Below are 26,673 nucleotides of genomic sequence, written 5' to 3'. Positions count from 1 at the left end.
CGAGATTCGTTTTACCTGCTGGAATTAAGGATTGGTGAAGAGTTAATCTGGAGGGAGTTGCGCGGTATGCACAAAAGGAGTTGAGAAAAATAGATAACATAAGGTTAAGAAAACACACATATATTTGTGGTTGTATATATTTTAATATATATATATATATATATATATATGATTTTTTTAGAGATGATATGGATGCAATTTCACACGATTGCAAAGTATATTCTTGTCAAACAATTATTCAGATATATGCTCTAGTCTAGGTTATACTCAAATCGTATTCATTTATCTATTTTCTTATGTTTTCGCTTCTATTTCTGTTTCGTGCTCTGAAGGAAATGTTACGAACAAAAAACTTGTCATGTATAACACTGTTACGAAGGAACTCGCTGTCACAGGTATAGATTTGAGCTTTGTGAATATTTTCCAAGATCCAAAGTATTAACATCGTCTGCACAGTAGTTTCCTCTCCTCTCTCTCTCTCTCTCTCTCTCTCTCTCTCTCTCTCTCTCTCTCATTCATATGAAACAGTTACAGCTGAGATCACTGCGTACGAAGCCCAGAAAAGCGTCCAGTAATTACCCTTGATATGGCCCCCTTTTTCCTCATATCCATCAAGGGGGCCAGCGTCCCCTTTCCGCTTTGCTCTCATTATTGAAGTTGGGATTAAAACGAAACCGTTCTGCGAGATTCCTCGCTCGTACGAGGTCTCAGAATGGCTCGAAATGCTGGATTGATGGCTCTGTTCCAAAGTCCAGTTTTCGTTCATGAGTTGGATCTTTATTTAGAATGATGTTTTTTTTTTCAGTGCCGTCACGTTGATTCATCGTTCTTGTGAATATAATTAATATCATATATTCTTTTATATTTGTTCTAAGGGATAAAGGGAATTGTTCCTTGTAAGTCGTCCCTTGTTCGTGAATTCCTCATGCGTCAGGAAAACTGACAAGATCTGGCACTTTTTTTTTTCTTTTCTTTTTTTTTTTTTTTTTTTTTTTTTTTTTTGAGTCATATTCTTTTGTTCTTAGTTCCATGTTCACTTGTTCCATGGTTAGTTGTATTTCGGAACTGGCATAATTTAGTCTGTTAAACGAATTAAAACTTTGTGTTCCAGGCACATATGGCCATATTAGACTTCCTTTGTTCATTGCCATTTTACTGTATAATCTCTTTATGCTGCTCTTTTTTTTTTCTTTTTTTTTTTTGCGTTCAATAAGAGACAAGTACCTGCTATCTGTACATTCTCATGTTAAAAATATTTTCCCAAATAAAAAATATGAAACTCTCTCTCTCTCTCTCTCTCTCTCTCTCTCTCTCTCTCTCTCTCATATGGCCCAGTTACAGCGTATGAAGTTCAGAGAAGCGTCCAGTAATTACCCGTGATACGGCCCCTTTTTCCTCATATTTTATGTATCCATCAAGGGGGCAACGCTCCCTTTCTGCCGCGCTGTCATTATTGAAGTTGGGATTAAAACGAAGTCGTTTATAAGAGTTGTCGCTCATATGAGGTCATGGAATGGCTTTAATGCTGGATGATGCTTTTTGTTCCAGAATTCAACGCCTGTTCCAGGGTTTGGTCTTTATTCGCTGGATTTTGCTCGAGTCTGTTGACCCAGTGTTCTTTTGTACCTAGTTTGGTTTGACCCCCTTTTCGTTTTGATGTGTTTGATCAACTTCCCTTCGACATGTTCAGAACTTCTCCTCGACATCTTCAGAACTCGTCTTCGATATGTTCAGGATTCTCAAAGATTTGTTCAGAACTTCTCTTCGATATGTTCAGAACTTCTCTTCGATATGTTCAGAACTCTTCTTCGATATGTTCAGGACTTCTCAACTATTTATTCAGAACTTCTCAACTATTTATTCAGAACTTCTCTTCGACGTGTTCAGGAATTCTCAACGATTTGTTCAGAACTTCTCTTCGACATGTTCAGTAACTTCTCATTGTGTTCAGAACTTTCGCGGACTGATATTAAAAAAAAAATTAGTATTAAAAGCGGTAAAGAGAATAAGTATCACCCATCACTAATATTACCTCATGCTATGTGTAAGTGGATGTATATAATCACAATGCAATCAATCAATCAGTACAGCAGACCTTCCTTCCTCCTATTAATTCAGGCCCTTTGCTCTCTACTCTCTCTCTCTCTCTCCCCCGCAGGTACCTCCTGGACGGGATGACGGACATGGTCTTCGTCGTGGACATCTTGGTGCAGTTCCGGACGGGCTACCTGGAACAGGGCCTCATCGTCAGAGACTTCAAGAAGCTGGCGAGGCACTACACGCATTCGCGCAGCTTTTTGTTGGACCTCGCCTCTCTTTTCCCCCTAGATTTTTTACAGTTTATTGTGAGTCTTCGTTCCTCTCCACTTGTCTTGATGTCTTCATTCCTTCTCTTTATTTTTTATTATTTATTTTATTTGTGGGCTTTTTTACGTCACGTTACTAAAGGATAGGATATTCTCTCTCTCTCTCTCTCTCTCTCTCTCTCTCTCTCTCTCTCTCTCTCTCCTTAATATTTTTTTTTATTCCTGTGGTCTTTTCCTTTTACGTCACTTTACTAAAGGATAGGATATTCTCTCTCTCTCTCTCTCTCTCTCTCTCTCTCTCTCTCTCTCTCTCTCTCTCAACGTTTCCAAAATAGCTTCTTTCCTTAGTTTTTTTTTTTTTTTTGTTTCTCTTGATATTTAATCTCCTAATTTTTTTTCTTTTGCTGGAAGTTACAAGTTACAAATACAAAAGGATAAGATGTACTGCCCCGTCTCTCTCTCTCTCTCTCTCTCTCTCTCTCTCTCTCTCTCTCTCTCTCTCTCTCTCTCTCTCTCTCTGTAAATGTATATATATAAAAGGAGAGAGAGCTGGTGGCAATACTTTTCTTTTGTGTCAATATATTTATTCTATGTTTAATGCAATTTTGATACTTCAACATGTTAATAGATGTCAGTATTTTTTCTTAAATCTTTCTAAAGCTCGGACAGCTATTTCAGTTTGGATTATAAAACGATATTTGTTTTAAGGCCTTTCTTTAAAGGGTCCTTTTCCACCAGTTGAGCTGTGGTGATGTTCATTAGTCCATTTATTTTATGAAGTAACAAATTACTGTTCATATCTTCTAACATCGCAAATGCAATTCAGTGCAATTTCATGTACATGGGTTCTGACATCCTAAATGGAGACCTAATGCATTCGGCGTCTTTTTGCAGATCGGTTCCAACCCTATCATAAGGTTTCCGAGATTTATAAAAGTGTACAGAGTTTACAACTATTACTACATGGTGGAATCCAGGACACTCTACCCCAACATGTGGCGTGTGGTGAACCTGGTCCACATACTCCTCCTCCTTGCTCACTGGTTCGGCTGCTTCTACTACATGCTCTCCGAAGCGGAGCAGTTCCGCGGCGATTGGACCTACCCTAGATATCAAAGTAAGTCTCCCTGAACCTACCCTAGATATCAAAGTAAGTCTTCCTATCAAAGTAAGTCTCCCTAGACCTACCCTATATATCAGAGTAAGTCTCCCTAGACCTACCCTAGATATCAAAGTAAGTCTACCTGGACCTACCCTAGATATCAAAGTAAGGAACCAATCGGTTATCTAGCAACGGGACCTATAGCTTATTGTCGGATCCAAACCACATTATATCGAGAAATGAATTTCTAATCACCAAAAATAAATTCCTCGGGTTCCACGTCGGCAGAGCGGGAAATCGAACTCGGGGACTACCGAATCGGTAGGCGAGCACAAAAACCACTCGTCCAAGAGTAATATGGCTAAGCAGGATAAGACTATCATCTTGACACGCATTGTGTCTTGTGTGTGTGTGTGTGTATATATATATATATATATATATATATATATATATATACATATATATATATATATATATACATATATATATATATATATGTATATATAGGATATATATATATAGTATATATATCTAATTTATATATAATATAGTACTATGTATGTGGAGTAATTACACTGGAAACATCAAGGGTTGACTTTACACTCTTGTTCAATATCCATTTGCTGACCTTTTGTAAGTGCTGCCGTGATGCTACCTTATTCCGTGAGGAGAGAGAGAGAGAGAGAGAGAGAGAGAGAGAGAGAGAGAGAGAGGATGATAGCTTGTGCGTCTTTAATGGTGTCCAATTGGCTTCGAGATGCTGCATTAGCCTTCATGGAAAAGAAGGTTTTAATCGCTCACAGTATGTGGACGCGAGCAGTCAGTTTTAGGTGCTTATGATGTTTGATGCAACATTTATATTTAATAGCGAGTACAGAACCAGTTTTTACCGGCGGATGTGGCAGTTGCAAACTAGTGTTTCATATACTGCTAAAGTGTAAATATGAAAATATATTAAAGACAGGTGAATAGACAGTACAGTTTTAAGCTACGCATTATTATAACGTTATATTTTATTAACTGGTGTACTGTTATAATTTCGCGAATTTTTGTTCATGCACTGTTCAAGAAAAAGTAGAAAGTATATTGATTGAAAATTGGTAAATAGTCAATATCAAGTTAGACTTCCGGTTTCCAAACGTGAAATTATCACTTGAGGAGGCTACTTCATAACATTTTGCGTTAGTCACTGCCGTGAAAGCAAAGTAGCTGTTTAATCGGCTGTATGGGAGGCAAAAAAGATAAAGTGGACTTGTTCCCGTCTTGTCATTTATGTAACAAGCAGACATTATCATAATAATGTTTTTCTTATTATATATATATATATATATATATATATATATATATATATTATATATATATATATATATAAGTGTGTGTGTGTGTTTTCCTATACAGAAAAAAGTATAGAGGGAATCAAAATCTAAATAAAAAGGTAGTCTTTACAAATAATGCCATTGACTTTTTGTATGAAAAAAAAAAAAACAAAAAAAAAAAAAAAAAAATATATATATATATATATATATATATATATATATATATATATATATATATATGTAAGTGTTTACATAATAAAAATATGGAATGTTAGTCCATATATATAAAAGTCTAAAACTAAAGAGGTCAACCAGATTGCTTGCAGGAATGTGATCAGACTAGAGACGCTAAGATGACGTATACAATAAGTATGTAGGCTAAGTTGACATGCCGTCACCTGTAGTCATTCAATTGTTTATAAACATTAGTCCAAGCTCCCTGCTTGAGACAACTACCGCCTACGTGATCTGTAGCGTGTCTCATTTGATTGTGTGTTCGTATGAAACTATGTCATTGTATGTATGTTCATATGATCGAACTACTGTCTGTTCCTTCATAACTTGTAACAGAGATGGTATACAGCAGAACAGAGCTAGCTATCGTCATTAGAAGACCTGTACCTCTTTACCTAAGCTTTATCATGTAGAGGAATAGGATTAGCCATCATCATTGGCAGAAGCGATCAAGCTATCGTCTAGAGACTTGTACGATCATACCTGATCTTCATCATGTAAAACTTCAGAAGAATATACTATTTTTATACCTTGTGTTTTCTACAAGAACCTCACCGAACCATGAGTTTAACACATCGTCGTAAAGATAATACCGACTTCGTAAGTGATCTAACAAAACCCCAGACACTCCATTGAAGATGGAAGTGCAATACCAACCGACTTAGCGTATAGATTATCGCTAGTCTAACATTACCTCATAGGGCGCCTTATCATACAAGGCAAAAGCCCTAATATTTGGTGGCCAGCGGACCAGAAGAACTCTACAACGTCCTACGAAGAAAAACCAGAATAATAAATCATGTATCATAAGAAGTCAACGACGACGGAAGCAGCAGATTCTTCAAGCAACCTAGTATCATCATTAGTGAGCGACTTCAGAAAACAACAAGATTCGTCAAGCAACTTAGTATCATCGTTAGTGAATACTTCAAGAAACAAACCGACGTGTCCTTTTTCCTACGACAACGCAAGCTTCGTCTCTCATTAGAATCATTCAAGAAAACATCGTTAGTGAGCGTTTCCGGCACTCCAAGAAACAAACCGAACGCGTCTGCAGCATCGGATTTTCAAGGGCTCGAATCATCGAAACAACGCGCACGGGGGAAACTGAAGCCAAACCAGGTCGTCCGCTAAATAGAGAAGGAGGACCAAGGCCGTGTGTCGTTATCGGAACACCGTGACTTCCCACAAAAGCAAGCTAAGTACAATTTTTTATTCATTTGGAGTAACTTTGAGTGTTTCCTTTGCAGGTCGAATTTCGTTATTCCTGTGGCTGAAGTTACGAGACATTCTTAATCTTACTTTTTTACAGAAATTATCTACATCATTGAGATTTCGCTACTGCGAGTTTTTATCTTTGAGTGTCTGTTTCCAGAAGTTCTACTGAAATATCATAATCATATACTATGTTAATTTTAATCATTTTGGGTGATTATTAATCCTACGTAACAAATCATATTTTAACAGTGAATGTTCGTTTACGCAGTGGACGTCTGTATTTATACAGATGCTGGATAGGGGTCGTTAAGCACCGTAGTGATTAGAAAACACACAAAAAAACAAGTGAACACCCGTACAAAATCTATATAAATTAGAGGTAACACTATTTCGGGTCATGACAATAAATGCTCCTTTGCAAGTCCCGATCGCAGTTTTTAGCCTTGAGTTTTTTGAGTTAATAAAAATACGAACCTCAATGACTCAACTTAACTTTAAAAAATACGGCTGGATTGCAAGAATAACATGTCTGTAAAAAAACTTTCATCAGGCTAATGCGCGACCAGGATCCTCACTATTTCAAATTTTAGCAAAGAATGAAGTACAAACAGTTAATTATTTGAATACAGTAGAGATAACTTGTCTTATTAGTAATCGCTCAGTTTTCTATAGTTCGTCTTCATTGCTTTATACGTAACCAGCAACATAATGCTAAAAAACACAAAAAACAATACGTTGCCGATGAATAAAGAGAAAGGGATCCTAATTATTACAAAAAGAAATAGAAACAGTAGCCTTTTCAGAATCAACAAGCAAACTCGGGTACTGTGTCACCTAGTCAAGCGGTCAAGGTTAGTCAAAAACTGCCGAAGTGTTCAAACATAGCAAATTCCACACAATAAGCGACTCTAGCAGAGGTGGGTGAAAAGCGATGTTGGTCATACCAATATCTTTTTTGAATTAAAAAGGATTTTTCCTATAAAACACACGACCGTATAAGTAATCAGAGCAGGTTTTTCGTTTCTTTTTAATACATAAGTATAAATACTGGTGGATTAAGCCCAACTGTACGCGCCGTAAAAATTAGAATATCTTGTTTTATTTCTTAGTCCACGCAATATCTTGTATTTACGGACTCACCCGATCTGTTTGTTCGAACTTCCCTAATGAAGAAAGTCCGGATAAGCGAGCGTTTACAGAATACCTCTATATTATAAAAACATTGATCTGTATCTAGTGTAATTGTAAGATCCATCTAGGGTATACAAAATATATCTTACATCCTGCAAAATAAGGCGTGTTTATCAAAGGAAAATCCTATAAACCTTCAACATAATTAAAATCCGTTTGAACAAAAAATGAGACAGTTTAATCAAATAATAACTTTATATAAAGGAACTATACATTTGTCTCATAAATCGTAAACATTGTTCAATGACCCAACAGAATTTCTCCCAACAACCACAGTCGTACTTTGCACGCAAAAATCTCGAGAAGCATGCACCCTCGAATGCCTTAGTGCGTGTAAAAAAGCTTTGCTGGGAAATGAATTTTATCCTTCCCGACACTCTGAATATACGATTTCCGCGAACAAAATGCCCAAAAGGTAAAATACATATCGTGGATACAGAAGTTATAAATATCGCATTTTTTATGTTTGCTAGTTTTTAATCACGCCCACCATCGGGATGGAATCTCTCTGATAATTCTATCTAAAGTAATATCGTAAGTCATTCAAGACGAAGGTGATTCAAGCAGAATTTTTTTTATCTTCTACCTGAATACCAGGAGTTTCTCCACTAGCGAGGTGATCTCTGGGAGAAAAACGGATGTCATGAAAACAAAATACGGTCTAAGGACAAACATAAGCTAGATACGTACCTTCGTGTAGAAAACCCAATGAACCCATTTCAAAATAGAAATAAATGACGAAGTTTGAAAATGTTAGTAATAGGAGTCATTAGGAAATCAATAGCCCATATAATTTTTTTCCCTCAGACGTCATGCCATAAAAGATCGGACTTGGCGTATCTGCGTATTTTCCTGTCGCTTAACAAGGGAAACGACTTCCGATAGGTTTTTCCAGTGCGATGTACCGACGACATCTTATCTCTGTTAGGTAGAATAAATTTTTTTGGGTTTTTTTTTTTTCACCAACTTGGACTTACTTAAATGCTTTTTACCAGATACCATTACCTAAGTGATTGTACCTCATACACCGTTTTTCAGCACACTCAGGGGACATTATCAATTTTTTTACGTATGCCCTCCGGCTTACGTTGCGCCCCCAATTACAATATAAAGTGTTTGGGGAGCTTTTAGGGGATACCTACATGCCTATATGGATGATCTTGTAATCTTTTCTAATACCTTAGAAGGACTTCACATAAAGTAGAGCTAGTGCTACAGAGACAAAGACAAAATAATCTCGAGTAAAATATCTAAATGTGAGTTTATTTAAACCGACACGTTTATCTAGGTTTTATGTTCTGGTCAAGGGTCTTAAAAGTAGTCCATGGTAGGTGTCGGCTATTCATAACTTTCCTTGGTACTTATTAACGTAAAGGGGGATACAGCAACTTTTTTTGCGCTGTAGTGGGTATTACAATCGTATGTAAATATGTAACTCTTCAATCATGAACAGCTCCCTTTAACAGATCTTACGAAGAAGGGCGTAGATTGATTATGGTCTAAAAAGCAACAACAGGCGTTCGATATCTTAAAGCGGAATAATGCAGCTTTTACCTAACTTAAAAATCCCTGATTTAAATAAGGAATTTTTTTTTTATTGCGACAGACGCCTCAGACCAAGGGGTAAGAGGGTACTACTTCAGTAACAATGATAAAAACAGTTCTTCCTATAGCTTTTTTTATTTCACGTAAACTAAGCCCTTTGAAAAGCTAAATATGCAATAATAGGCAAGGAAGGGCTAGGTATCTTTTAACCACCTAGTACATTTTAAGTTCATAATCTATGGCTATCCTGATAAAGTCCTTACTGAACATGAGTCCTTTACCGAGTTTTTTCAAAGGCTTTACACAGTCCAAAGGAACTCGGTGACAAATGATCATTCAGGTCTTTGAGCCAAGATAAGATATCTACCTGGGAAGCAAATATCATAGCTGACCGCATTATCCCCGCAAATCAACCCGCACCCCATACCGCAAAGAACCATTAATTAGACTAAAAAATATAGAAACATCCGTACCTATTTGTTAAAAAAACCGTATCTAACAAGAAAATTCCTTACCCAAGAGATCGCGAGCATTGAATATCTGGGTTTGGAGCGCAGAACTGTTTTACAAACTGAACAAAGCAAGAGTCAACAGACATCAACCCAAACATAAAAACACTTCGAAACGGAAAACAGGTCAGCAGCAATAAAAACACCAAACATAAACACTTTCGAACGAAACAGGGTCGTGGCTAAGCAAAAAACAATAAACACTTTTGAGCAGAAACCCTAAAGCAAAAGTACATTTAAAGTATTGTGTATCAGAATAATGTAATCAAATGTATATTATATGTAGGTCTGTGACGAGGAAAACCAAGGAAAAAAAGAAAACACAGCAGATGACTAACGACCAGGTAGTAAATAATAACTCTCTTTCATACCAATCGTCATAAACTGGTTGCATTCCGTCATCCAGGTTTCCATAGTATGTCACAGAAAAGCCAAATCACTATTTTACTGGCCTACAATTCTTACAGATATAAAAGCACATAACTAATTTGGTAACACGTGTCATGAAACAAGGGATACACTAAGACCCCTGTCGTTTAAGGGCCTATCCTGTGCCAATCAATCCTTGAAAGAATATACGTAGAAATTATTAACAGAATTACGAGTCTGACAGAGGGAATAAACACTTCTTAGTGTTAATAGTTCCTTGACACGTTTATATAGAATTAATAGCACTAAAAACAAAAACAAACACCGCAATTGAGTGCGTTACGAATATTTATGAGTGCTAATCAGGTAAACATGGAATTCAACACATGATAATCTGACTCGGGTGGTGTAAATCAATAATAAATCTCCTTAACCGTTGTGTGAATTCCTATTCCATTAAGAAAAACCAATAATATATTTTATCACCCAGAGTCAATCGGTTTTTGGTAGAATAACGGATTATTAAATAGGAAGTGTCAAAATGTCTTACGAGTTACAACTCGTGATATGGGATCCGACCGGATTATAGCGGTTTCTCGCGGTTTTAAATACCTTTATCATTTATATCTTGTATCTATAGAATTGATGCCGCAAGTAGCCTTATACGTCGCCGCTAGAACACTTTTCCACATATTCAAGCCAACCATTTAATTTATCAAATATCTATAAAAAAAATATCTAAATAAATAAAAATAAAAAAATAAAATAAATATGGATACAAGTGGAGTCAATATAATACACTCGTAAGAAGTCGAAGGGTTACAAATTATAAATAAAAAAAGGAAAAGTCACGATAAAATCAATAAGCGAAACGTAAACCCAAGGTTAATTAAATATCTAAATATATATGCGTAAAAGATTGAACTCTAACTTAACGCTTTAGTAATGACAAATAAGCTAAAAGTTCAAAACACATATCCAAAAACCTACTGACATATTGTCTGTCCCGGTAATTTATTTTCGTAGTCAATGAAAAAAAAAAATTAAAATAATAAATAAACTATAATAAATAAAATAAAATAAAATAAAAACCAATAAAAGAGATTTTTAAAGTCAGGAAGTCTAGAAGTGAAAATGTTATCTATGAAATAATCCTATATGAATCTTATACAGGGTTAATATATATATAGAAATTTGTATGGAAACCTTTTTTCATATAGTTTGAATAAGGAATATTTAATTTAACATAATCTTGCAGTTTTCCAACATGAAACTAATATATTGTTCAAATTTTTGTACTGTTTTTTTTTTTTCAGACATTCTTCTCTGTGGGTCGAGTATTAAAAAACAAAAAATTTTATCCTAAAGTCGTATCTATACAGCAAGTAACGTAACTCTTAGCTGCTGAGAGCAATCTCCTGGCAAGTGACGACGTCTCATTGCCGTATCAGCATTTGTTCCTTTTTACCTCAATAATCTGCTTACACAGGCTTTCATCTGTGTGTCGTCTCTGCTTGCAAAAGCAGATTGACGGAGAAAGGAATGCTTAGTTCATGAAAACTTCACATGGGTTCATAGGTCACATGACAGGGCCACATAACAAATTCTCCGTGGGTGTGTAATGCAACTTAGCTAAGGAGTTTGCAATCATTTTAAAAATTAATACAAATAAGCAAATAGAATTTCTATAACAAAAAAATGAATAAATTTTTTTCCTGAACCTCATAGACATTTAGAAGTATCAAGATATGTATAAGAAATATTTACTTGCAACATTAGCCTATTACAATTCAAGTAAAAACATTCATGGGCAAAAATGTCACATTTTTCTTGAAAAACCCAAAGTTTATTTAAACTAGTTACATAGTGGGTTTTTTTTTTTTCGTTGCAGGTCTCCTACCATTTAATAAAGTTTTTAAATTAACCTCAGAGGAGCGCGCGAGAAAATTAAACTTTTGTTAGGGAACATAGAATCATGATTAATATTCTCTTTGACTCTTATGTTGCCTGGCAATCTTAACAATAGCTCCGTTTTTCCACTTCTTTGTCTAGTAACTTACTACCAGTAATATCGAAATTTTCTTTGAGAATTCGTATTGATATCTATTTATTTTTTATAAATTTATGGATATTTTTACGAGTCATCATAGACCTGGATAGGTTCACTCATTGTTAATGCCATGGATAAAAAGTTTGTACAGCGGACTCTTCTGATTCCAAAATATCAGCGAATCATGTGGTTAAGTCTGGTCTAAATGCTCTCTCTCCCTCCCCTCCCCTGTATTTGGATGTCGTCTGAATTTACTTTGCCCTTGTGACAAGTATAACTTTCACTTGCAGGCTGATTAATGGAAACCGGTTACAAGTATCCTGCAGTACGAGAGTTTCACATAGCACTTCAAAAAAATCGTTCGTCGCTGCGGATACTACCCCAGTCAAGTAACAACCGGCCTACAAATGTGAAAGGAATTTCATGGTACTTCTTCGACCGACACCGTATCTCTCGTTTAATCTCGTTTTCCATGCGGAATGCTCCGTGGCTGTGGAAATCGACTACAAATGGACATACCTTCCGACAATTACGACCCGAAGATATTCAACTCTACTTTGCTGGCGAAGGACTAAAATTTCGTGCTGGATGATCTATTCATCGCGAACGTAAATCGTGTAGCTTTAGGATGCAGAATAAAAGTATGAGCGCAAAATGGAACGTTGGAACCCGCCCAGGCAAATTTTCCCCTTGTTTTAACCATTGAAAAAAGGCCGTTTCAATTGGCTATAGGTGTTGTCTGGAACTGTGTAATGGACGAAAAGTTGTTCGGAAAGCTAGTTAAAAGTGAAGTAGTATAACCTTGGTCATGTATCCTATATATATAAAGTATCATGGTATCCTATATATAAATGATCATAAATAAACAGAATCGAAATATATTTTTTTGCGTGTACGCAATAGGATCTCTTATATAAATGATCATAAATACAGAATCTATATCTTTGCGTGTACGCAATAGGAATCTATTTAAGTGCACATATATTAATCATTATATGAATCCATATACATATGTATAAACAAATCAGTAGCCTATAATAATCTGTTTACCTTTTTCTTACCAATATCTGCAGTTATTTATGAGTTAGTATATGAATTAACTAATCAAGCATATAACAGTTAGCATAAAAATCACGAATCAATCAGCATAAAACATTAATAAATGTTATCATTCATATATGAAAATTTTTATCAGTTAAAATATGATTTTTATCATGTTAATCTTCATTCTATGCAATTTGTCAGAGTACATTAGATTATCTGTAGCATAAGTATCTTAAAAGAGATGAAGTGGAAAAACTGTATCATTATATATCACGTGATCATATATTTACCAATATCATGTTTTTATATTTTTATTACTTGAATCAATTCATGTACACCATGGATTTTTATTTACTTATCATATATATTCACATAGTGTCTGTATCACACTCCTATAGTCTAATGCAAGTCAAGTTTTGATAATATTTCAGAGCTGGGTTTTTGTAGCTGACCGAGCTAATGTAAGTGTTTACATAATAAAAATATGGAATGTTAGTCATATATATAAAAGTCTAAAAACTCAAAGAGGTCAACCAGTTGCTTGCAGGAATGTGATCAGACTAGAGACGCTAAAGATGACGTATACAATAAGTATGTAGGCTAAGTTGACATGCCGTAACCTGCCCCTTAGTCATTCAATTGTTTAGAAACATTAGTCCAAGCTCCCTGGCTTGAGACAACTACCGCCTACGTGATCTGTAGCGTGTCTCATTTGATTGTGTGTTCGTATGAAACTATGTCATTGTATGTATTTGCATATGTTCGAAACTACTGTCTGTTCCTTCATAACTTGTAACAGAGATGGTAGACAGCAGAACAGAGCTAGCTATCGTCATTAAAGACCTGTCCTCTTTACCTAAGCTTTATCATGTAGAGGATAGGATTAGCCATCATCATTGGCAGAAGCGATCAAGCTATCGTCATAGAAGACTTGTACGATCATACCTGATCTTCATCATGTAAAAACTTCAGAAGATATACTATTTTTATACCTGTTTTCATACAAGAACCTCACGAACCATGAGTTTAACACATCGTCGTAAAGATAATACCGACTTCGTAAGTGATCTACAAGAACCCAGACACTCCATTGAAGATGGAAGTGCAATACCAACCGACTTAGCGTATAGATTATCGCTAGTCTACATTACCTCATAGGGCGCCTCATACAAGGCAAAAGCCTAATTATATATTATATTATATATATATATATATATATATATATATATATATATATATATAAAATATATATATATATAATGTAAGAAAACTATAATATATATGGTATGTATATGTAGTGTGAAATCTAGTTAGTGTGCAGAAAAATACACGTACATATTATCTCCCAGTCCAGCACACCACATCTTAGTTAACAACACCCATAAACAGCACAGCAGCACTACCAAATTACCAAGCAGTCACAGAGTGAACAATGAATGCTAATCACTTTCTTTCCCTATCATTCCAGGTGAAGATTTCAAAACGTTATCGAGAAAGTACTTGGGATCCGTGTATTGGTCCACGCTCACTCTGACTACAATTGGAGACCTTCCCACTCCGGAGACCAATAGGCAGTAAGTATTGGAATGTTTTGAGTTTTCTGTTTTATATATACGTATATGTATTTTTTTCAGTTGGGGAGAGATGATACCACCCCCGGCCCCAATTGACTATCAAGTCTTTCTCGACTTGGCGTTGATTCAAAATGCTCAGTGAAGCAGCATTTGTTTTCTCCATGCTATTTAGTGTGTAAATCTTCGACGTGTGGTGAATGATTTAATACGTGTTACAATTATTTTACCCCTTATTATTGTATTAATTTCTTTTTTATTATTATTTTTTGTGTTTCTTTCGATCTGAAGATTTTTTAAAATCTTGGTGCTTTAGGCATATTCAAAGTAGTCATTTTATATGTTTCAGATTTCTGACATTTTTGTGTCTGCCATTCCACAACCATTTATTGTTGTTATGTTTGTAATTTCTTGAAATTAGTTTCATTTCTTCCCATGAGAACATTCCCATTCAGTGTTGTTAATTTCTTCCCAGAAGAATATTCCAGTTTTATATTTTTTAATATATATATTTTTTTATTTTCCTTTGAAAATATGTTCAATGTTTACTTCCCTGCTACGTCACCCAAGCTTATGACATTGGTGGCGTTACGAACAAAAGATGTTGTTGACGTTAAAACCAGATTCTTTTAAAATATTATAATTAAAAATCACTCGATTAGTATAAAAACACACTTAAGAACACGGTGAGTTTCGGTCACGTTTTTTCAACGAGAAATGGTCAGAGAGGTAATAACACGCAGGTATAACATAACTGATAATATTATAGCTACAATTATATATATTTTTTTATTCCTTTAAGTGTGGAGTTAGAACATAGTAGAAGCATAACACTTCATACAGGTAGACAGATTTAATCAGGTCATTTTCTCTAGGGAGAGAAGATTTGAGACACGTATTTTGAAAGCTTTGTGAAATGAAGTTTAGGTGTTGCAGTATATTTCAATATATTTAAAAAAAATATACACGACAGATAAAAGAACAAATGATAATGTTGACAGGCATTACCATCCATAAACCATAAACCACTTAATCTCTTTTAGACAGTGACTGAAACATTATGTAATTTTATTTTTTTTAGCGAAATTTAGCAGCCAGATTACGCTGTTTTCTTGTTAATAAAATCAGGCTGTTGTTGTTCAGCCTTGTTTATGTGTTTGAGAAATAAAATCTAAAAAATAAAAAGGAAGTCGAAGATATCTTGTCAGGTAGATTTCAAGGTCAAGATCTTCAGAGCAGGTCTCAGCTTAAAAAACAGAAAACAGTGAATTTTCCACCAAGTTATCTTTTTTTGGCTTCCTTGCTAAACACAGCTGCTTTGTTGTTGTTTTACGATAAGTGCAACAACATTTCTCGTACCCTGTTCGTCCCGTTTAATGACTGTCCTTCTCCTCCTGCGAAGAATGTGGAAGATGAAGCTTTACTGAAACTTTTTTTCAAAGTTAAAATTCAGTTGATCGCAATTTGATATGACAGAAATTCTGAATAAATAAAATTCAGTTGATCGCAATTCAATGACAGAAATTTTGAATAAATAAAATTCAGTTGGTCACAACTTAATATGACAGAAATTCTGAATAAATAAAATTCAGTTGATTATAATTTAATATGACAGAAATTTTGAATAAACGGTTTGGAATACTGTTTGCTTTAAATGAAATTGAAGAAAATTCACCTACATATTTTTATATTTTATATTACGTTCCCCTAAATTTATAGTTCCACATTTTAAATTATGTTAGGGAAACATAAAATATAGAAAATATATAGACCTAGAAGGTGAATTTTTTTTCCAATTTACGTAATACCCAGATTGTATTACAAACAGTTTTCACAATCATGTAAATTTAACTTAATTATACTTTCAGTTGAATAAGGAACTTTTGATAAAAAAGTTTAGATTTATTGATTAGTTTGCTATGGTAGTTTGATCATGAGATGAAAAGCAAGATCTCGAAATCTTGATTTCTTTCGATACTCGTAAAATCTACTGAATTTTTAAAAGTTCTAGAAAATTTGTACTGCTTTCAACTTCTGAGGTATTTTTAAATATAAGTATAGTCTCAGAGACGTGAATTATAGATAGTAAAATAATTTTAAGTCTTACATCGACATACGACATTTAAATATCGATTTACAAATGGCAAAATTTATTATGCTAATGATTTCGGTACTTTAGTTCCTGTGGCCTCCCATGGTTTCAGTAAACCTCTCTTCATATTCTTCCAAACATGAAAATGTCACTGATATTCGAACCCTGAACTTCTTGGAAAGATAATCAGTAAAAACATATAAAAATTTTAAATATTTTGAAAAGCACTTGAAGTTTGCAGGATTTGAAATATCACTGTACTATTTTTAATAAATGAAATTCATTGTGTCCTCGTCCCAATGTGTGTCTAATACCCAACATTTTATCCAGCAAAAGTGGAGGATTGACCAATTTAGATATTTGTCAAGTTAAAAGGCTTTAAAACATTAACCGAAAAAACGTAACTTTGGGGGGGTTTTCACTCTCAATACAGTGCAACAAAATGTTTAATTATGTCCATATAAAACTTGTTCTGTGAATGACTCATTGTTTCAGTTTAAAAGCAGTTTTTAGAGAACCTGTTCTTAATAGTCTCTCCAAAATTGAGGAGCTTTATCAGTGAATAGATTTACTAAGCAGAAATAAAATTAATTTATAGACTTTATAAAGACAATGTGGGGTCACTCATTGTCAAATGTAATCCTCCAGCCTTTTGCTATGGATATAACTTTTCCACGTTGACCCAAAATGAGAAAAGTGAAGATAAGTTCGAAATTAAATTTTGAATTGTATTCTTTACATTTTCTCATTTTAAGCCAGCATAGACGTGTGTACTTTTTTCAGTGTTCTCTTTATGGTATTTTCCATAATCTTATATTTTTTATGCTAAGCTTAAACGGCCCCCGTTTTCAGCAGGTCTACGAGAATGCTCTACGTCATAATTAAAAGTAGACACAAATCCATTTTCATTTATATTAAATTTGTGTATATTTTTATGGACATCTGATATATTTGATCAAATTATATATATATGATATATATATATATATATATATATATATATATATATATATTATATGCACATATATAAAATATATATAATATAGTAACTTTTGCAATACTCATATACAATTGTGGTATGTAAATATAAAGTAAATATTTCCATACATCATTGAGATAACAACGTTTCTAGTACTGTACCACCATATGCACTACAACAGTAGTAAGGAATGTTTAAATATTAATGAATGTTTGTGCCTATTTCATCAGTTTTTCCCACCACTTGATAAATTATTGGATGTCCATATATGTTTGATTTAACAATAAAGTACATTTTGATCATTGGTACTGGTTTTGTTAAACAGAAAATGGAGGTATGGAGTATCTCTAAATAATACTTTTATTATATTTCAAATGATTTTTCATAGAGTTTAGGAAAATGTTTTTGGTTGTAGACAGAATGTATGGTTAACAGCAGCTGCCTTTGCTCTGAGCGCTTAGTCTTTTGTTTCATTCATACCAAGAAAATCCAGATTTCAGCTCCGATTGTATTTTAAATTCGCATAATCTCCAGTCACAAAGTTGGCTGGGTCCTTTTCTTAAAGGTCTTTCACTTTTAAACGTGAATAAAACGTTAATACAGTGTAAGTGTTGTCATATGAGACAATGTAAATTGATCATCTTCATTGGTAGGCGCTGAAAGTATGGGCAACTAATTAGCCATACACATTAGGCTCTGATTTTTTCCGCAGGTAGATATATATGTGTGTGTATCCATTTATCCCCTCTCATAAAATGTATAAATTAAAAGAAGGACCATGGTTCTCAGAGAGCAGCCATTTTCCAAACTATACTATGGTATTTATTGTGCATTAGTGGAAGGTCCCTTTATAGTCTCACGATCGTTTCCAGGTAAGGAAAGTTTAAAAGTAACTCGTCAAAACATGTCACCTTGGAGTGTTTCTGAGGGAGGTTTAGATGCAAGAGTTAGTTTTCGGTAGTTAGAAGGGAATTTTTCTTTTATATTTAGGACTGTAGACTGAAAATAACCATGCAGGTATTTTACAATAATAGTTAATGTATGCAGAGAGGCGTAAGCTTAGTTTGGGACTTGTGATCCCATAATTCATCTTAGCTTAAAGATAGATTGTAAACTAGTCTTCGTTTCTTAAGTTGTTCTTAGTACTATTCACTCATCCTTTGAAGTCAAGGCCTTCAAAGTGTTAGGAAAAATTGGCGTTTTTTATTGTTTATGATTTTATCTAAAAAACTTTACACTTGGAGCTTTACATATTAGTATTTATATTCATATTAGCTTTTTGACGAGTTACTGTAATCGTAGCCGTTAGGTATGCTTTGCATTATTCAAAGCCAAAGTTTTAGTAGTATCATGGTAGTTTTTTAAAGAAAAGAGTATGAAGGTCCTCAGAATCAGTTCTGGTGTGTTATACTGTCCTTTTTGGCAGTATTTTAGGAATTAAAGATTGTAGATAGGTTGGGCCTTGAAGGTGCAATTATCAACTGATAAATTTTTTTTTATTTCATAGCTAAACATCGTTTACAGTTCCACCTTATTGATATGAGGGCCATTCCATAAAATTTTGCATAGCAAGAGCAGAGATAATTATCATATAGATTTCCACCTCTGAATAGGAATCTGTAACCCATATAGGTCTCGTGAATAGTGCCGTTGTCACAAGAGTTAAATAGGTTAGAGTGGTTACACTGCTCTAGCCTTATGTTAGTATTTGTATAGACAGATAGATATATAGGTAGATAGATAGATAGATACTGGTCACGTATAGATGGATAGATAGATATTGGCCACGTATCAGGTGTTACCTGGAGACAGACAGTAACGAAGAAGGCTGTCCTCACTCCCATCCACCCACCCTCCCAAAAAAAGGACTTTGTATAATGTCGCCGACTGTGTTAAGTAAAAGGTCGTCTATATATAGTTGGTATGAGTTCCCAGTAACGACTTTGAGTTTACCGGTTGGCAGCGACAACCAGAGTTACGAGGACATGCCACACCATCCCGTGGGGGTCGACGGCCCCCCCACGCACCAACCACCTTTCGCCGCCCATCCGGGCGACCAGGTAACAGAATTCCCCGTCAGCCCGTGCCACCCACGATGTCCTGATCCGGGCGGCGGCGGCGGCGATGGCTTTGTCAAGGGCGGCGGTGATGGGGACCGGGAACCGACACCCTCCCCCTCACCCCCTCTTCCTCCTCCTCCTCTTATTCCTCCTCCTTGGCCGAAACCCATTTCTCTCGACTATGATGAATCGTCACCACATGACGGTGAACAGGGCGTGAGCCCGGCCCTACGAGATCCGTTCCGACCCAGCCCGTCCATCAGTACTAGTGGCCCGTCCAAGAGCGAACCGGGTGGTGGTGGCGGTGACGGCGAAGTGGGCAAGGCTCCGGCAAAAGATTCTTCTGAAGCCGACGACGAGAATTGGCCCAGAGCCTTACATCGCCGCGGACTCAAGTCCCGTCTGCTAAGGATTAAGACCAACGCTGGGTTAGTCCTATGTCTATCTCCCCCCAAAACCCCCCCACGAAAGTCAAGTTCTCCCCTTGCAAAGGTCTCTCCCCCATTTTCAAAGCCCCCCTTCAGCCAGCAAAATATAGATCATGCTTGCAAAGTTGCAAAGTTCCATGAGATTCATTGAAGTAATTTATTGCAAGAACTGCTCTCCCCCCCGCAACCCCTCCTCCCCCTTTGGTCAGTTCCACTCACCCGGCAAAATAAACCCGTAGTTGCGAACGTGGCGTCACCGTAACGGACCAATCAATCATGTCTCCGCGAAATATAAAAGGAAAATGAGAAGGAATACTACTTGCGATTAAGAGAACAATCACTGTTTACCCACTCGACGTCATTTGTTTCGTGTAAGTTCTGTTTTCTTATATATACTCTATCAGTGTCTAGTGCTTCCATAGGGTTACGGAATTTTTAACATAAAAATATGCTAATCTAAAAAATATATTCACCCAAAAAACCAACCAAAGGAATGTTGATCCCCCAAAATAAAAACCGAAGACGCATGGATTTTCCACCCGACACATTGCAAGTCACATTGATACACGAATACGCATGGAAAAGGATAAGGAGTTATACGCAGTTTTAATATTTCATTCTTATTCCCTTAGCATGCCCCCTCCACCACCCCCAGAATGTCAGCATGGTTTACCCCTCCCCCCCCCCCCCCCCACACACACACACACACAAACCCCCCCCCCCCCCCACAAAGACTTTTGAAGAGATTAAATCCGTAAAGGGACTCAAAACAGGAAGTCTGTCAAATGCCAGGTGGCCTCAGAGCAAGTTTCCCTCAAGTCACTTTTTGGGTTTTATAGACCAACCCCCCTGTTTTGATTGTGCCCTAAATAAAACCAACCACTTTTCATCTGATGTTCGTAATTTGTATTTATTCCCTTTTCGTCAGTATTTCACAGCCCTTTTTATTCTCTCCTCCCCCCATATAACGTCTCTTTATCTATACTTCTCTTATCAAGATAACAACACACAAAGGACGAACTTGGATGTGTTTGTATGGACACTAAAAGGCAAATGGAGACGTATGTCTTTTTTTCACCTTTCATCACAGTTAGGTTTCTGAGGATTGAAACTTTGCATCAAGACTGGTTTAGAACCTTAGGATATGTTTTCACGTATGTTTTTAGAAGAAGGGTGAAAATAAGAAAAATTTTTTCAACTGAATTATTTTATCCAAAGTTGTATATAAGGTTAGATTTCTGTTAGAGATGCATGGATAGATAATATAGAATTGTAGAAAAATAAACGAGTTTTGTAACTTTAAGGTGCTGTTTTGTAGGGTAACCAGTCTGAGGGCATGTTCATCTATATTAAAAAGCAGTGTGAACCTGTTTTAATTGACCAAAAAACTCAGCTCTAGAATAGGAAATATACTTGTCAGATAACACAAGGGTTGTCAGTCAATGACATTGCATCCTTTTATTTGGATTGATTAGTAATCATAAAATTACACCAAAGAAATTTCCATCATAATAATCAGCAGCATTTTGTTTAAAGCTTCTTTCTGCATGAAATTTCAAGAACTTCATTCATCATAAGATTCTCATCATTTTACTTATTTGACTATTTCCTACAAATAATGCAACTGGTTTCTAAGGCAAGTCCAGCTTTGCATCAGTTATGTTAATACATCTCTTAAGCTGCTTTGACACATCATTGCATCTGCCTCTACTGCATATGATAAGCTCCTGCACCTGTTTCATAAATTTACACGCGAGTAAACAAGTATACAAGTACATATACGAGAGAGTATGTTCATCAACATACGGTATACATTATTATAAAATACAGTGTGTATACATATATTTCATTATATAGAATAATTTATACTATATATATATATATATATATATATATATATATGTATATATATATATAATATATAAATGTATATTATATACTATAATATACATTTGTATGTATGATATATATACATTTAATATAAATTAATTATAATTATATTATTAAATATATAATTAATATATAATATATATTTATATATATGTATATATTAAATATATATATACACAATATGCAGTATGTATGTATGCTTGTATGTATATTCTGTATATAGCATATAAGTTCCATTGAAGAAAAAATATGTTTTATCGGATATTTGTTCACATTTACCTATATGCATACATTTGAGATGCCATGTCAAAGTGTTTAAAAAATGAGGAAAAAGATTATTTAAAAAAAAACATTTCATATTATGACGTCATAGTGTTGATATCGAACATTTTTATGTATTGAAGATCGTGGAGTGTAATTTTAAAGATAGTTCTACTACGGGAATACAGGAAAAGAAAGACTCTTAAAATCAGGGTTTTTATAAATTTGGAAGTTTGGTAATCAATGGTCAGTAAATTGGAATCTTGAGTATACAATAGCAAAAATTGTATTTTGTCAAACTTTATAATAGACTTCCTAACCTTTGTTTAAGACTAGAACATTCTTAGGACTAGAACATTCTTAGGATGTGTTTAAGACTAGAACATTCTTAGGATATCTATTATTTCTAATGGTAAATTCATTTTGCAATTTTGTTTTTAATTTGCTATGATTTAAAGAGTATTTCCCGTAAAATTTCAAAAAGAATATTAATTTTCAATGCAGTACCAAAGCTTCACAAACACTTTTGATTGTGTTGGTAGATTGATTGATTAATAAGGTTATTTTGCGTCCTAGATGCCCAGTTAAGATGTATGATACTTACGATCTTAGGTTCTGAAAAATCATTCAAAAAGATATTTGAATATTGCTTATGTGAGTTCAATTTGACTAATAATTTCAGAATTCTTTTTGTGGAAAAGTGATAAACTTGACTCACAGATTATTTTTTCTAGAATTTTCTTCAATCTAAAATAAGTTTCATCTGAATATTTGAATAAAAATCGTTCCTGATTTTTATGAGGAATCATCTCTGTATAACCAGAGTTGTCACCCTGTTCAAGCTAGAGATCACTGGTGTTCATAGTTTTAGTGTTTTAAAATACTGTTAACAGTTATAGTTAAATTGATTCCCGCTTTCCAATGGCCAAAGTCATAATCAACTATCATAACATATTCTTTAGATTTACGATTGTTGTTAATATTTAATTTCTTAGATATTGGCTATAATGACCTTCTTGAAATGCTGAAACCTGCAATAATTCGTAAAGTTTCTCAATACTACAACAGAACTGACCTGCCCTTGATTATCTATTACACATGAATCATTGTAGATTGGCCCTGCGGTATATTTTTGTAGTATATAAAGTGTATACCAAATACTTAGGGATTTTTTTTATGCCTGTCTGGCTCTTAAGGGGAATGGCCTTTAAGGTAATTTCTGTGGCGTAGCCTAGAACCGGTTATAATCGCCTTATTACTCTTCAGGCTTGCTTAGTTCTAATCTTTAAAAAATAAAATGAAAATAACGTATACGCAAGCTTCTTGCGTACTATAACCTCATGTAAATATACTTAACTTCTCCTTTAAGTAATTCAGCTTTACATTTGTTATTGGAACCTAGGTTTTCTTCTGTTTGTCATTTACAAGTAAATGAGTAATCAGGGTTTTGTAAAATCCTTATCTTTTTGGACATAACGTTTCAGATGACCCGTTACTCAGTCATTTGTCTGTATCTGAATGGCTGAATTTCTTATATGCTTACAAGTGTAGTAAAAAAAAACTCCAGTAACAGGACCAAGACTCGATTTAAATTTTGCAATACTAAGTCTGTGCGACATTATTCTGATGAGTCATTATGTATTAGTCTGTTAGGTTTCATACCTAGTTAAAACCTATTTCGTAAACAACTGGCCTCTAGCAAAAACTCCTATATATAATATCACATATGATATTAGCCTGTTACTTAGATTGAGACCACAACTGCATTAGTACTTTGGTAAAAGCAAGAGTTTCCTTTTAGTTTTTTTATAATCTGAATTAAAGTCTTATCTACATTAGTCAGGAATTTTCTCCTTCGTTAGGGCCCTGTCATGTTGAATGCTGTGTAAAGCGAGTGTAAGAATTTTGTAGTTTGCACAGCGATTTATCTTAGAGATACATATAATAACCATTGCACTAAATTATCTACTCTACGGTACGGTTGCTGTAGTTCTCTCGTCGGATATTCCAGATTTTAACTGTGATCCAAATAGGGACCCCCACCCCCGCCCCCTCAACATAAGATCGTCAAAACAGCTGCTTTTATAATTATGGCGTTCATGATTATTCTTGGCTGTACCATTTGTCTGTCAACTTTCTGATTATGAGCAGGATAACAGTTGATATATCAACATTTACTATCTATTCATTGGACTCTGAATATGTATTTATATTCCTACGCTAATCTCAAGGGCAGGAAAAGCAAGGAATATAATTATATATTTTGCATGTAAAGTATTCCATTTACTTCACTGGAATGAAGAAAATTAAAGTGGGACTCGAAAATGTTGACAGTACTTCTGGCCCAGAAATTTATGAAATGAATAATAATGAAATAGCACCCACCAACTAAAACACGCTGATTAGTAAGATTTTACACTTGTAGATCATAAAACGCCATGTGTACTGGAATGAAAAAAGAATATAAAAACTTACGAATTATCAGAACACTTCAAATTTGGTTTGAATTTCTAATAAGCGTATTGAGAATGGTCTGCACACAGCACCTCAGGTAATATTTAAACACTTGCACCTGTAGATTGTGTAGAAAGATTTTGTACAAAGAAACATAGAACAATTGTAAAAATACAAAGCAGATTTTAAGCGAATACAAATTCCTCTCTCTCTCTCTCTCTCTCTCTCTCTCTCTCTCTCTCTCTCTCTCTCTCTCTCTCTCTCTCTCTCTCTCACACAGGATTTATTAATCACTAAAGGTTTAATTACCTCGTGCAATTATTCACTAAGATGTTGAGTTCTTTGTAACATCATTCACCGCTATTTTATTAATGTATGACGTTTTCACCAAAACTTTCAGTTATGAATCACTTTTTTCCCATGAACAATATCACCAAATTACATATTTCTAGGTTTCCGTGAGCAAGCCATTCTTTCGTATTCCCTTTACTTATCTCTTGAATTTATTTATTAAATAAATGGTGTACAATTACGCCTGGCCAAGCACGGTCAGTCGTACTAATTAGTCCATGTGTTTCATTTCACTGATTACATTTTAATATTGGTAGGATTAATGAAAACATTACTATTGTTCCGGACAGAACTCCAATAGGTGGTCATTTTTCAACTTATAGTCCATGTTAAGCCTTCACCTTATTTTAATCATCTTATTTTTCATCGTCTTGAACTTCATTCAGTACTTTTGACAATTATTTTACCAGTAAATAGAACTTTTTTTACTGGGCTATGTCATCAGAAACAATATTCCAATGCTCTATAACCTTTCCATTGTCACTCTCCTTCGATAATCATTTCACAAAATATGCATATTTTGTTTCTATGAAGTCAGAAAACTTTAAATGTTTGCGGCACCTCTGGGCCCCAATTTATAGCCTTTTAATTCCCCTCCCCCCTCCCCCTCTCTCCAGCTCCCATGCTTCACTCTCACTCTCCAGCCTTTTTAACCATTACTTCTTGGTGCATCTCCTTTATTTTCCTGATATCTTTACCTTGATGTCCAACCGCTCCAGCTCCTTCTTTTCGCTTCTTCAGCGCTGAATAGCCAAAGTTGCATACATCACCATCGCATTCACGTCACCATATACTTTGTTCACTACCATAACTACATCAACAAAGGGAAACTTAAAAAAATAATTTGTTTTCAGTAAGGGACACTTTCTCAGATGCAATTATATCTGGAAAACACACAGTCACTGTATGTAACCTGTTCTTATCAGAATTGTTTGAGGTTGCATTTGGTATTTGTGTGCGCGCGCGCGCAAGTACGCATGTTTGTTGATAAAGACACGCAGGCGTGAACTTCATTAGGTTCTGTCGCTGATCGAGTGGGTGTAGATTTAATTCTTTTTACACGGAAATGAGTAATTGTGTGTACATAATGTAAATATTCACCTGTGTTCGTATGAGTGTCTGCTTAAACAGAAAACATTACCGTAATTTTAAGATTCCGACGACGTAGATTAGAATGTAAGTCGATTCGTTTTCTTATACCACGAAAAAAAATTAAATTAATCAAAAACCAATTAAGGAACTTCGCTGCTATACATGTTTTTTTTTATTCGCGAATGCGTAAAAAATATATAATTTTCCGCTTTGATTTTCTTCAAAAACACCGAAGAGCGGGCTGTCCCTACCTATGAATTGAACACTTATTAAGATTTTATTTATATTTTCATATTGTTTCAACAAATTATATATATATATATAAAAGATTACTCTGAACTGTCTCCTCTAAAAGAAGTGAAACTGAAAAGGGCCGGGCTCGAATTTTTCGAAAAATTAAAAGTAAATAAATTTTTAAAAAAAAAACTTCCGGACGTGCGTAAAGAAATCCAGAAAAATGAATTACTGGAACATAACACGTAGTAGAATTTTTTTTTTTTTACTCAAACTCCAGTATACCAGAGAGTGGCTTTATTTTTTTGCCAAAGGTTGAGTGAGCCACGCGAGCCGGAAGGAGCCATGAGACATTTTTTTGAGTGCCACTTTTTTTT

At 34.8% G+C, this 26,673-nt stretch overlaps 1 protein-coding gene across 5 annotated transcripts in view; it reads left to right on the top strand.

The window, feature by feature from the left end:
* LOC135200888 (uncharacterized) overlaps positions 1-26,673 on the top strand; it is a 1,536,981-nt gene that overhangs the window by 1,431,473 nt on the left and 78,835 nt on the right. For all 5 annotated transcript variants that reach the window (XM_064229627.1, XM_064229624.1, XM_064229626.1 and 2 more), the window contains 4 exons: positions 2,159-2,345; positions 3,201-3,423; positions 14,353-14,458; positions 19,490-20,014. In XM_064229627.1, the coding sequence (XP_064085697.1) occupies positions 2,159-2,345; positions 3,201-3,423; positions 14,353-14,458; positions 19,490-20,014 (1,041 nt within the window). The remainder of the gene's footprint in view (positions 1-2,158; positions 2,346-3,200; positions 3,424-14,352; positions 14,459-19,489; positions 20,015-26,673) is intronic.

The sequence above is a fragment of the Macrobrachium nipponense genome, chromosome 27 (genome assembly GCF_015104395.2).
Source record: "Macrobrachium nipponense isolate FS-2020 chromosome 27, ASM1510439v2, whole genome shotgun sequence".
Classification (NCBI taxonomy): domain Eukaryota; kingdom Metazoa; phylum Arthropoda; class Malacostraca; order Decapoda; family Palaemonidae; genus Macrobrachium; species Macrobrachium nipponense.
This window is presented reverse-complemented; position numbering and strand designations above follow the sequence as displayed.